The sequence below is a fragment of the Protomyctophum parallelum genome (assembly GCF_964188405.1).
Source record: "Protomyctophum parallelum genome assembly, chromosome: 11".
NCBI lineage: Eukaryota > Metazoa > Chordata > Actinopteri > Myctophiformes > Myctophidae > Protomyctophum > Protomyctophum parallelum.
The window spans coordinates 42315944-42330028 of NC_139707.1; the positions used below are offsets into that span (position 1 = coordinate 42315944).

Genomic DNA, 14085 nt, shown 5'->3' on the forward strand with positions numbered 1-14085 from the left:
TAGGGAGAACTAGGCTGACCTCAGGAGGCTGGATACATACTCATAGGGAGAACTATGCTGACCTCAGGAGGGTGGATACATACTCATAGGGAGAACTAGGCTGACCTCCGTGGCTCTCTTGTTTTGCCCGCAGCAGCTTTTTGTGTGGCAGCTACAACCTCTTTAAAGGAGAATTCCATGCTAGAAGGCTTTCTTACCTTTATTTGTAGTCGTTACGTCCCCGCCAAAGAGGTCCAGGTGTTATTTTGTGCAAAAGTGCATTATTGGCTATTTCCCCATATATAAGCCCTCAATGGGTAAGCTAATTCGCTTATTTCCATCAAAATAATTAGTAAAGTGTGCCGCTTGGGATACTATTTATAGAGAGGATATATAAAAAAAAAGATGGAAATAAGTGAATTAGCACAACGCCCCATTCAGTTCAATGCAATTCAATTCATTGAGGTCTTATGGTAGCGGAAATAGCCAATTATGCGCTTTTGCACAAAATAACACCTGGACCTCTTTGGTGGGGACGTAACAACTACAAATAAAGGAATTCTCCTTCAGGGGAAGAGACTGGGGGAAAGGAGAGCAAGGAAGATGAGACTCACCCTGCTAGTATAGACTACCAGAGGTCTCAAATTGGTTTTAATATTAGTGTCACTTATAATGCTGTTACGTATGGAGTTTTTAATGGAAACAAATGTCATGTCATGGAGCAGGATTTTTTTTTTACTGGGCTGTTGTTGTTGACAAGACCTGGAACACCATGATAAGTGCCATGGTGATTCACCAGGAGGCCATCTCGGGGAGAGGTGGTCTTCAAACAATAACTGAAACCATAACACTGTGAGGAAAAGACCCACTTTTTTATTTTTTTAATGCCTTGCTTTTGTACTGTATTCAATATGCCAATTTCAACGACCCTGAATAATCTCAATATAGTTTATTTAACCCATTTTGGGAGGGAACCCCTTTTTGTGTTAGCATTACGTTATGCTTTAGCTATTTAAAAATAGCAGATCTACAAGCTTCGATTTTTGAAAAATCGAAGAACGACTGACATAGAAACATAGCTTTTTCAGAAAACCGTCAGGATGTAGAAGACATTTTTAGAATCTGATCTCAGGTCAGAATGGGGTAAAAAGTGAGGGAAGGTGAGGTATGCTTGGGGTAGGGGGGGGGGGGGTGTACAATGGCCCTCTGTGTGAGGGGACAGGAGGCTGATGATGTCATGGCTGGCCGGGAGTGACAAGCATGGAGACACACACGACGAGGCATTGCTGACTTTGTCCTCTTGGATCGCACCGTGACAGAGAGAACTTCTCAGGCCTTCTCAGCGGGCAGCTAACCAGCAAGCCCAGTCAACAGCCCAGCCAATCAGCAAGCTATAAAGTGCTCCCATTATCCTATACATCAGGACATGCTCGGCAAGTCAAACTGTGGCCAGCCAGTTCCTATATAACGGAAGAGGCAGGTTAATGTTTCACTTAATTTTTTCCACGAATCGGTCTCTCTTTTTTATTTATTAAAGGCTACTATTATTCCATGTATAGGCCTATGCACTCTGGCTCTTACGCCATGTTCATACATATTGGACAAATATTTCCCCCAAAAGATACAAGATACAATGTTTGTATTGTCTGGTATACCTTACAGAATGTGTAGAAAGGAGAATAAGTCATAATGAAAAACGACTCCAAATATCCACACCGACCTCTAAAGGGTTTCAACCTCGTTGGGGCTCTATTTCTCACGTTGATGAGTTGTGTGTGCGTGCACGGCAGCCATAAAACTCACAGCAGGTTTCTTTTTTTTTTTTACAACCATGGCCAAAAACACACATTTTCCTGCAGGACCTGACGAGCTTATCGCGCGAGCGTGTTTTAAAGGCCCTTTTAGTCGAACAAAGAGCCGCCAATCCTTCAGCTGTGGCATTTGCCAGCAAGTTATTGGCAGAGAGGTGGGTTTTTTTCTTCGGCTGAGCGGCGTTTCCCCCTAGAAGAATGGCCTTGAGGGGGAGAGAAAGGCTTCTTTTCACGGCGGGCCTCACGAGTGTCATGTAAACACACACACGGAGAGAGAGGCTCCTTTCATTAGCTATGCTAATCTGTGGCGCACGTGACTCGCCACAGGTTCCAGAGGTCCCTTCCTGGCTGAGGCTCTCTCTCTCTGGCCATGGTCGGGTCCCTCGATCTCTAACCCATCCTGGGTGGGAACACCTTTTGGTGTTTTAACCCATTCTGACGTGAGATCAGATTCATACGAGGTTTTCCACTGGACACACACTGGTCTGATTAACCCATTCTGACCTGAGATCAGATTCTAAAAATGTCAGTCGCTCTTCGATTTTTCAAAAATAGCAGACCTACAAGCTCGTATCGCGCCACTCGGTGGCGCGATATGAGCTTGTAGATCTGCTATTTTTAAATACTAAAGCATAACATGATGCTGACACCAAAATGGGTGCCCGTTCAGAATGGGTTAAAGCATTGCGTTATACTTTTAGCTATTGAAAAATAGCAGATCTACAAGCTCGTAGTAGCGTGTAGGTCTGCTATTTTTTGAAAAAAATCTTTGAATATATCGGAGTGAACGTTTTTAACTCAAATCTTTGCTTCTGGGGGCGTCGCTGGAACAACATATTTTCAGATGGGGGGGTCGGTGGCCAATTACATATATTTCTGGGGGTCCTCGACACGAAAAGGTTTGAGCACCACTGATATAGAAACATGAGTTTTTCAGAAAACTGTTAGCATTTAGAAGGCATTTGTAGAATCGTCCTCAGGTCTAAATGGGCTAAAGGCCTGCAGGGTTCCATCTTCTCCTTTCTGCTTCGCCGGTTTAATTTGCTCTTGTATTCCTCTTTCTCAAAATAAGTTAGATTGAGCAGTGGATCTGACCCCAACTCTGGTCTCTCTCCTCACTTCCCATCATTGGTGTGGATACAATTTATATACGGCATATATAATATAGACCAACATCTATAAGCACAACTGTTCCTTGATGAGCACATTTTTCATTTGAAATAAAATCTCTACATCAGGGCATTGAAGGGTAATTACTGCATCAGGCAGAAACCTTCTATCTCATATTTCATATTTGCAGTTTAAAAAAAAGTACCGGTACATTGCCTTTTACAATATTATGTCACAGAAAAGTAATGAAAATAGTCAATCTCGAAGCTCATGCTTTGCTTTGCTTCGCGACGCGTTGTAAAGTTGACACTGTTTTTGTAAGTGTATAATGACATGCCCCCTAAATAGGGACACCCGGTTTAAAGTTGTGAAGTCTTTCTGTACTCGGTTTTATAACAACAAAAACAGAGCTTGTTACTAAATAAAAACTACGTTGGATCCATTGGAGAACGCTGTTCTTCCCCCAAATACTGAAAAGTTTTTGACAGCCGACAGCGACGACACGTTGAATGAGTAGTTTTATGCCCCGAGATGGCGAGCGGTAGAGAGAATGAACCATCTTAATCAATTATTCGGATATACGAGCCCCCTGTGAACGTGTATTGGGGAGGGGATTTGCCGTGACTAGTCTGTAAGTCACAAGGCGATCATTTGAAATTCCCCATAACTGTGGTCTCTTCCATTTTTAACCCATTCTGACCTGAGATCAGATTCATACGAGGTTTCCACTGGACACACACTGGTCCGATTAACCCATTCTGACCTGAGATCAGATTCTAAAAATGTCAGTCGTTCTTCGATTTTTTCAAAAATAGCAGACCTACAAGCTCGTAGCGCGCCACTCGGTGGCGCGCTATGAGCTTGTAGATCTGCTATTTTTCAATAGCTAAAGCATAACATGATGCTAACACCAAAGTGGGTCCCCGTTCAGAATGGGTTAATGAAGCCGGCGATTAAAAAAATTGTGTTTCCTACACATGTAATCATGTCTTTTATTGATTCGTCAGCATCGGATGGTATCCCCATGAAATATATCCTCCGCTATGATAGCCTGTCTCGATTGCATTCACGAGAGCAAAATCATTAAAACAAAGACCCCCCCGGGGGTCTGGAAAATGGTGTTTTGATACAGTGTGTTTGGTTGCGTTACGTCTTCCTCACTGACTTTCTCTTGTCAGCAGAGACAAGGGGCTATACTTTCTTCAAACAGTGACTGATGGCACTCTTCTCTCTCTCTCTCCTGATCTCCTCCAGGCTGTGAGGACAGGGGAAGATGAGACCGCCCAGTCCTCTGTTGATCCTGCTCTACGTCACGCTATCCCAGAGTGTGAAGGTAGTCTCCAAGAGGGGCTCAGGTACGTAACAGCTTTTTCGCTCTCTCTCTCTGTGTGTGTGTGTGTGTGTGTGTGTGTGTGTGTGTGTGTGTGTGTGTGTGTGTGTGTGTGTGTGTGTGTGTGTGTGTGTGTGTGTGTGTGTGTGCCATTCAACCTCGCAGAGTCATTTTCAGTGGGCAGTACTCTGATGAGTTTTCTAGGTGTGCGTGTGTGTGCGTGCGGTATATTGTCACTGTCAGGTGGAAACCTTGTACGTCCAAAATGTGTAATTTTTTAAATAATAATTATCTTTTTCAGTGAAAATAGCCGATATAATTAGATAGATTGGCTATTTAATTTCCACGACTTCAGTGCGACACTCTTGTACGATGAAGTATAGGACGTTGTTGAATTACGAAGAAATACATGAAAGGTGAAAAATGTGGAGACACTTATAAGAGGTTTCTGGCACAGCCAGGCAGGTATAATCCTCCACAGAGAGAATGACAGCTTGCTACTGAATGAAGCAAGTCGTTCAGCATTTGGGTCATTGACGGTTAATGTGAAAATTCTTTTGGTTCTAATTAGTGGCAAATTGAGTATCGGTTTGCGAGAAAATGCAAAAAAAGTTCCAAAAGGGAAAATATACAAGAGAGAATATTGAAAGCAGAAACGTAGTTCGTGACATGAATAGATTTGCAGACGTGTAGTTAGTTAGTGTGTTAAAATAATATGAAAAGAGGTTTGCACACTGCATTCTGTTGTTATTTATGTGTAGCTCAATATGCCGACATATTTCTGTCTAGTTGCCAGTAGGCAGGCCACCTCATCACCTAATATTTGTATTAATGCAAGAGCAGGGCCTGCATTTCAATTTTCGTCTGCAGAAATTATCTGCGAGGCCAGCAGTATTCAAGAATTAATTCCATGCATGCAGGAAGCCAGGAACGTGTGTGTGTGTGTGTGTGTGTGTGTGTGTGTGTGTGTGTGTGTGTGTGTGTGTGTGTGTGTGTGTGTGTGCGCGTGTGTGTGTGTGTGTGTGTGTGTGTGTGCGTGTGCGTGTGCATGTGCGTGTGCGTGTGCATGTGTGCGGGTGCCTCCGTCTATGTTGGTGCGTGTCGAGCAGAGACATGTGTGAGGTTTTAAAGACTGACCTTTTAGCTAAAGCTTTTATAACAAAGACAGAAAAAGCGACACATATTGAAAAGGGCAAAAAGGGCAACCGAGCTATGAATAATGTGCCTCGGCTATAACGGCCTTCATGGGAAGACGGCCATTGATGATGAATACAGACAAGTTTAAACAAACGCATGTATAATAGTACCACCAAACTGATGAGGCCCAGGCAGGTTGAACCTTCCCACGGGAAGACCTTACAGAGCTTGAGCAGCATAATGAATAGATACTGTACGTGTACGATTACCAACTAGATGACGTGCTGTAGCACAGTGGAGATGGTATTCCCGCATGACCTCTCCCCATCGTCGTCCAGCTGTACTAACAGAGTAAGTTAAGCTACAGTTACGTGTCTGAAATGATCAAGTCATAGATATACCATATGCTTTTGCCATACGACGTATATAGGATACTGTGACCGTGTTTATGATGCTTGGCAAATACCGTATACGTGTTTTTTTTTAATACACATTGAGTTTAATGACTCAACCCAAAAAAAAAGAATATCTGTAATTGCCGGAGCCCTACTACGGTGAAATGAAACAGAATGACAAATTGCACGGGACGTGCTTTTAATCCATGTCTGTGAAATTGTCCTTATAGAAGGGCTCTTAACCCATTCTGGGCAAGAACCCATTTTGGTGTTAGCATCGTGTTATGCTTTAGCTATTGAAAAATAGCAGATCTACAAGCTCGTAGCGCGCCACCGAGTGGCGCGATACGAGCTTGTAGGTCTGCTATTTTTGAAAAATCGACGAACGACTGACATAGAAACATAACTTTATCATAAAACTGTCAGGATGTAGAAGACGTTTATAGAATCTGATCTCAGGTCAGAATGGGTTATGGCTCCTTAAAAAAAGAAAAAAGATCAATTGAGTATCATTGATTCAGCAATTTAGCAGTCAGTAAATGAGTCACATTCTCATTATCTGTTCAAGTGATATGACTACTTGGGTCATTTAATTGCTTTCTTTTCTTCTTGTTACACGGAGAGGAGGCGTACAGTAACACAGGGAGAAACTACCGTCTCTTTGTTCAGTTATCCATCGCCCCCACACACTGCATGTGTGCTTATTGTACAGTAACGGTATAGCGTGCAATCACAGTTGTTGCCGACCGCAGGTCGCTATTTACTCTGGAATCTTGCATTTAAGCCCCCTGCAGGTCATTGTGACATCACGTGACGTCAGCGCCCATATATGGTGCCCGGGTCATCGTGACATCGCCCTGATGTCATAGTAATGTAAATGCGACTGCCGTCGCAGTTAAGCCCATATATGGAGATCCCCGAGGTCGTCAATATTTGGACAGCAACGCTACATCTGACCTCAGATCTCCATATATGGATTTATGTCAGAACCTGTTCTGACATGATCCTTCCCCATCCATCCTTCCTCTTCGATGTCTCCCTTTTGACTGATACCTGTCCATTCAAACTATAGACGGGCCTGCCCCAAAGTCACTAGTGCAGCCGCGCCCGGCTAGAGTTCTCAACAGGCCCGGAAATGAAGGCCCGGCCCTATACTGGGCCCTGATCAAACCCTGTAGACTCAAGAGAATGTCCCCGCTACCACCCGTAGATCTCCATTATACTGTATGTATGGAGCTGACCTGTTCTGACGTTCCATATGTTGATCTGGCCTCAGCAAGCCCTGTGTACACTCAAGACATGCTCCTTATATGGCCATGTACAGAATTCATTCCATGTTGATCTGACCCCCCCCCAATGCCAAAGCGCCAGCGCTCGCCCAGCAGTCAACGAGGCGGACGCGTGCTCGTATCGCGCCACTCGGTGGCGCGATATGAGCTTGTACATCTGCTATTTTTAAATAGCTAAAGCACGACATGATGCTAACACCAAAATGGGTGCCCGGTCAGAATTAAGTGGTGAGCTTGTGCAGGTTTTAATGCTTGCGCTGCCTTGCACACTTGTATAAATAATGTACCTTTTATTGGAAAGGATAAACCCCTTGAGATGTATGATCTCGTTTTAGATGGGGGTCCTTAAATTGCCGTTCCAATTGTATGCAGGTACGCATGTACTTACGAGCGTGCGTGTGCGTGTGCGTGTGTGTGTGTGTGTGTGTGTGTGTGTCCTCAAGCATGTTCCTGTGCGCTGATGCACAAGTGTTGAGTAGTCGTGTGGTTCTCTGGAGGATCCCAGTATGGATTCCAAACAGAACGGAACAGAAGATCAAATCAATCAAGTGGGTCTTCTGGGTGCCGCGGTCACATATTGATGGCCGTGGAGCCGATACCGCTACCTCTCTGTCGGGTCAAAGGTGACCGAGTGTCACTGGGTAGTTTGGCCACTTAATGGCCCTTTGGAAGACTCCTCTCTGTCGAGGCCTGACCATTATAAATGGAAGCAGGAAGGGATTCGGACACCCTCAGACTCCTCTCTGTCGAGGCCTGACCATTATAAATGGAAGCAGGACGGGATTCGGACACCCTCAGACTCCTCTCTCTGTCGGGCCTGAGCCGCCTGACCATTATAAATGGAAGCAGGACGGGATTCGGACACCCTCAGACTCCTCTCTCTGTCGGGCCTGACCATTATAAATGGAAGCAGGACGGGATTCGGACACCCTCAGACTCCTCTCTCTGTCGGGCCTGACCATTATAAATGGAAGCAGGACGGGATTCGGACACCCTCAGACTCCTCTCTCTGTCGGGCCTGACCATTATAAATGGAAGCAGGACGGGATTCGGACACCCTCAGACTCCTCTCTCTGTCGGGCCTGACCATTATAAATGGAAGCAGGACTGGATTCGGACACCCTCAGACTCCTCTCTCTGTCGAGGCCTGACCATTATAAATGGAAGCAGGAAGGGATTCGGACACCCTCTTGTTAAAACGTTTAATAATCTGAAGCATAAACACTTTGTCACGCACGCCAGGGGTCGCTCTCTTGAATGCCAAAGTGTAGCTGCCTAATAATCTGTTCACTATGTAATTTACGATGGGCCCAACCAGCACACGCACGCACGCACGCACACACACACACACACACACACACACACACACACACACACACACACACACACACACACACACACACACACACACACACTGTACACAACAACATAAATGGTGGTGGCAAACATAAATATATTTTACCACATGGAGTAATATCTCTTATATAGACACAATAGACACATATTATAAAGTGTATAATATAACTACTGTGTGTGTGCGTGCGTGCAGTATTGGACCAGAACGGTTTTCAGAGAACCGAAAAACAACAAATACCTAAGCACATCTAGTAGTTTCCTTCGAGAACTTCCATTGGAAATGCATTGGGGGCGGCCATTAAACACGGACAAGGCAAGACACGGACAAGACAGGTGTCTTTTAGGTGTGAATGAGGCCTTACTTACAGCCCAGCTGGGGTTCCCTCTTAGTGGAGTGAATAGGTAGGGACATGCAGCTTTAATTGTATGCTAGTCACATCAGGGCAGTCAACAGGATGAAGTTGACGTATCAGACAGGTGCGTGTTTACCGTGACATGCAATGTGCTGGCGGTGCCGGTGATTAATCGGCAGAAGCGAGGCTCCGGTGAGTAATTGTTTTCTGGTTCAAAGGTGTGGGACATCTGTCTTCATATGTTGGGGAGGTGAAAGAGATTGAGCATTCAAACTCCTGTGACCCCTAATTAAACACACGGATGCACGCCCCGGCAAAATGTGGGGAAAACGGCGCTCGCCTTTTGCAGCTTATACAAGCAACGGGGGAAATTGTTTTGTGCACTCGCTGGCTGGGTTCTTCTTAAGTAGCCTACTTTCTGGAGAAAACAAACAATGGCAGAGAACGTCTGGAGCGATACTGAAGACGCGTGTGAGTGACTGTGAGAGAGGGAGGGAGAGAGAGAGAGAGACGGTGACAAAGAGACCATTTTTGTTTTGTTTCCTAATAATGTGTTTGTGTGGCATTAACCCATTTTGGGTGGGAACCCCTTTTGGTGTTAGCATTATGTTGTGCTTTAGCTATAGAAAAATAGCAGATCTACAAGCTCAGGTGGCGCGCTACGAGCTTGTAGGTCTGTTATTTTTGAAGAATCATGAAAAGTGACATGAAAGTGTTTGAGAACGACTGACATAGAAAAACATGGCTTTTTCAAGAAAACAGTCAGGATTTAGAAGACATTTGCAGAATCGTTCCCGGGTCAAAATGGTTTAAGAATCTTATGGGAATTTCCACTATTCTTTTTCTATGGGGGTGTGGGAATAAAACTGGGGAATTCCATTCTTTAACCTTGAATGGTTGAGAGCGAGGGGATCAGCTGCAATTGCTTGATTAGCCCTCGGGAGACGGCGGATAAAGCTGCTTTTCAATTGATTTTCCTTCCCTCCTTGTCCGGTGCGGCATTCCCGGAGTTTGTAGCCCTACGAAATCCTATAATTATCCGATCCAGAGTCTGCCGGTTACTCCAGTTAATGAGTTTCCTCCGTGTTCGTGGAGCGCGTAGGTCTCTTTATTCTCTCCTTCTGTATGCCTCGACACTGTTGGTGGTTTTAATGACCTGCGGACACACAATTGGATATCAATTGGGGCAGATTGTTGTTGCAGGTTTTTTAGGTTGGGGGTCTGCAGGGGAGCATGCATGCGTGTGTGTGTGTGTGTGTATGTGTGTGTGTGTGTGTGTGTGTGTATGCACATGCTGTAATGTGTGTCCATGTAAGCACAGGTCACGTGTGTGGCCCACATTGGTGCACATATATATATACACATATATGGCGGAGCGAGGTGATTTGTGGTGGTGGTGGCTTGTGGCTCAAGAGGTAGAGCAGGTCGTCCAATGATCCATGGGTCGGCGGTTCGAATCCCGGCTCCTCCTCCTGTCCACATGTCGAAGTGTCCTTGGGCAAGACACTGAACCCCACTTTGCCTCCAGTGGTTGCCACCGGTTGGTGTGTGAATGTGGGAAGTGAGGACGCTGGCGTCGACTGTTCGCCGCTTCACCTCCCAAATGTGTGATCACAAACACGATGATATGATTGGCTGATCACCCCATAGCGATGATTGGCTGAGGAAAGTACATATTGAGGCTAAAAGTGAAGACGCCAAAATTCATTGGGCGGAATGACATTTTGTGATGATTTGATTGGCTGGGCACTGGGAATGCGATGTATGATGATGTATGATGAATAGAGCACTTCACACGAGTGTGATTTCTATTCATTTAATGGAAGTGGGCAGCAAACCTGGCCTGCACAAAATGATCGGTGGTGATTGACGGCAGGGCGGGCGAGGAAACCATCAAAATGTTAAAGATTGTCTCAAACTTTAGGCAAATGAGAATCTAATTTCACTGGGCCAATCAGACAGGGTATAGCTAAGTGCTGTATCAGTGACACACAACAAACACCACTTGAGATTGACAGAACGGTAGATGAAGCTTATCATGGATCATTCCCAGATGGATAAACAGCAGCTTGAAGTATAGGTATATGTTTCATATTTCACGAGTTGTCCCAAATGCTAAAGTATGAAATATATACCCAAATGAATGTTACCTTCAGCTGCCACCAGATTTACCATCTGTCAAAATGGTTGCGTGCTTTCGTTTTGGTACGACAAGCTGTTTATCTTTTTTAAACCCACCGGGAGCACTATCAATCTCTCTGAATTTGTACAGAGAAAAATAGAAGTTCAGTAAATGAGCTACTATGATGAAGGTACATATTTAAACACAGCTTTAAACGCAACTCTTGGCGACGAAAGCGATGCACTCTACTTACATGTATGGTTATAAGAGTGTGTGCTCCTCAGTCTACTTACATGTATGGTTATAAGAGTGTGTGCTCCTCAGTCTACTTACATGTATGGTTATAAGAGTGTGTGCTCCTCAGTGTTTCCGCTCTGTCTGACCGCTCAATATGCCCGGACACTCCAAGGCCGCGCTGACACGGTGTGAGATTTACTCCCAGGGACAGGAGAAGAGGTCTCCCAAGCACAGATGAGCCGTCAGGGTCCATCCGTCAGGCTCCAGTCGCCTCTCCTCTGCCCCGGACCCGCATGGCCCCAGTCAAATAAAAAAACCAAGCAGTTGGTCCTCTCTCTCTCTCTCTCACTGCCGGGGCTCCATGGCCGGTAAAGACCCCGGGCCCTGTAATGAGGGAAGACAGGGACTCTTTAGCTGGGCGCTCAGGCTGCTCACAAACCCAATTACCAGGCTGCTGCAGGCAGGCAGGCCGCAAGCCTCACTGAGGAATGTTAAATATGGTCCGGGACTGTCAGGACAGAGAGGTGGCCGCCATTTACACACTCAACCCAATGTCATGCCCATGGTCGATGGTCTAAGAGGGAGAGAGAGAGAGGGAGGGAGAGGGAGAGAGAGAGAGAGAGAGAGAGAGAGAGAGAGAGAGAGAGAGAGAGAGAGAGAGGGAGAGCAGTGTGGAGTGAGCAAGAATCACATTTACAAAAGAGTATAAAGGCAAGCTATGGCGAGCACAAAGCAACGGAAGAACAAAAGGGGATGCAGTGAAAAGTGGTTAATGATCAAGAAAGAATAGTGGCCCAGTGACAGACGGAGAGAAAATGCTCCATTTATGAACTCGAAAATTTCACGAGAGCCAAACAATACACATCACTAAACACATCCAAGGCCCTGCTGCAAGCCAGAGTAATGGCTTTTAAACACAGCCTGTAGGGATGAGTGAGCAAGCTGCAGTGAAAAAACACCACTCCGGACCCCGAGACACACCAGTGACTGCATGCATTCTGCACAACTAACTAACAGTACACATCTTTGGCTCGCTGTGCTCGTGCGCCACATGCTGCTGATGAGTCACGTCTGCCCCCGATTGTTCCAAACCCATCCCAGACTGGCGTAGAGTGAGCTTAATTGTAACAGTTTGAGTGCCTAGCCGAGCAACGGAGTGTTCTCGACTGTGAGTCGACTCGCGGGGCTAATGTAGCATACGCTAGTCGCCCCATAAGCCCCGCTGTCAACATGCCCGCTGTCTTCTTGACACTGGGCATCGCCGCCTGATGTTCCCAGCAGGAAATGGCAGCACACAGTGTGCCTATTATGTAGCAGTTAAGTCGCCCTATATACGGGCAAGGTCGCGCTGAAATAAAAGAGCTTCTTAATACGGCACATAGGAGGGCTGTGGGCAGTTCAGAAACCGTCTTCCAGTGACATCATCGATGGGGAATACAAGCTAATAGAAACTGCAGGCTTTCTAGTCCTGAAAAGTTGCAATGCAAAAATGGAAGCCATCGTTCTCACAATAATGAAAATCTAAACATTTTTGTAAAAAAAATCTTGTTTAAAAAAAATCTGCCTAATGATGATGTCACTGGAAGACGGTTTCTAAACTGCCCACAGCCCTCCTATGAGACACAGACTGAGTAGAAAAAAATCGTGCCATTTTATCATGATTATTAGTGAGGACCTATTATATGAAGATACTGTAGGTTGAAAAGTGGTGAAGTGGTCCTTTAAGGAGCAGGAGTTAGGGCTGATTCATACTCGTATTGACGAGCCAAAATCATTTCGGCACTACAGCGCCGAAACAGCGGTAAAATAGGAGTATGAATCGGCCTTTAAAACTATTAATCTGGTGTTCCGTGAGGTCAGATGTAGAGTTGGTGGCCGGCTCCATATATGGAAGTCTGTGGGAGAGGTATATGCGTCCTGCTGTCAGGTGTCCCCGTGCTGTGAAGAGTTTTGAAGGTAGAGTTGGAGATCTCTCATTCTGGAGATCAATAATTCCGTTCAGCCAGTCGAGTCATCATTGTAGGATGTCGGAACATCGTTGTGATCTCAGAACAGGCCGGTTATTATTTAGTCGGATGCTCTTGTGTTAAACACATTAATACAATAATCGTAAGCTATGTTAATTGATTGGCATTGCTGGTCGGAACAAGGATTAGCATAGCGGTCGCTCTAATGGGCGCCAGCCTGTACTTCTCATGGGCTAAGCGAGAGATCAACACCTAATCCGACCACACACACACACACACACACACACACACACACACACACACGCACCATTAAGTCAACATCCGGTTCCGGTTGTGGTGTTTTGGATCTTCAAAATAAGGGTTGAAAGGGGGAAAAGCGTGGGGATAGGGGATTAATTCATTAATTAAGCCGGCCTGGATTGTGTTAATACTTTTCACTGCAGGCTAAATAGGCCTATTTATAAAACATCTAATCTACTTACAGGTGACCACTTTTAACCATGATGACATTATATCACACACACACACACCACAATGTATAATTTAGGCCGTTCATATACAGTACATATGTATTAAAAAAAAACATGAATGTGAAAAGGTGAAATATGGAGATACGATGGCAGCGCAATACGTGCATTACACTGTGAAGTCATTAGCCCATTCTGACCGGGAACGCATTTTGGTGTTAGCATCACGTCGTGCTTTAGCTATTGGAAAATAGCAGATCTACAAGCTCGTAGCGCGCCACCGAGTGGCGCGCTACGAGCTTGTAGGTCTGCTATTTTTGCCACTCCTTTCCATGCCATAGCGGAAAGGCAGCATTCAGTCTCCTGAACGTGAACACGTGTATTTTGTGCGGAACAAATTTGTTTTAGAAATCCATGTCGTTACACCGCATCTCCACTAGCTAATGAGTGCTGGGGTTGCGCCCCCGAAAATAGCTGATCTACAAGCTCTCAACTGTAGCTTGTGAGCTTGTAGATCTGCCATTTTTGTCCA

At 45.4% G+C, this 14085-nt stretch overlaps 2 protein-coding genes across 3 annotated transcripts in view; both read left to right on the top strand.

The window, feature by feature from the left end:
- The window catches only part of LOC310866873 (filamin A-interacting protein 1-like), a 493882-nt gene that overhangs the window by 204421 nt on the left and 275376 nt on the right, over positions 1-14085 (top strand). The window lies entirely within an intron of this gene.
- il1rapl1a (interleukin 1 receptor accessory protein-like 1a) overlaps positions 4174-14085 on the top strand; it is a gene marked incomplete at both ends in the record, with an annotated part of 249055 nt that continues 239143 nt past the window's right edge. The window contains one exon of the mRNA XM_083777221.1: positions 4174-4255. Coding sequence (XP_083633347.1) covers positions 4174-4255 — 82 coding nt within the window. The remainder of the gene's footprint in view (positions 4256-14085) is intronic.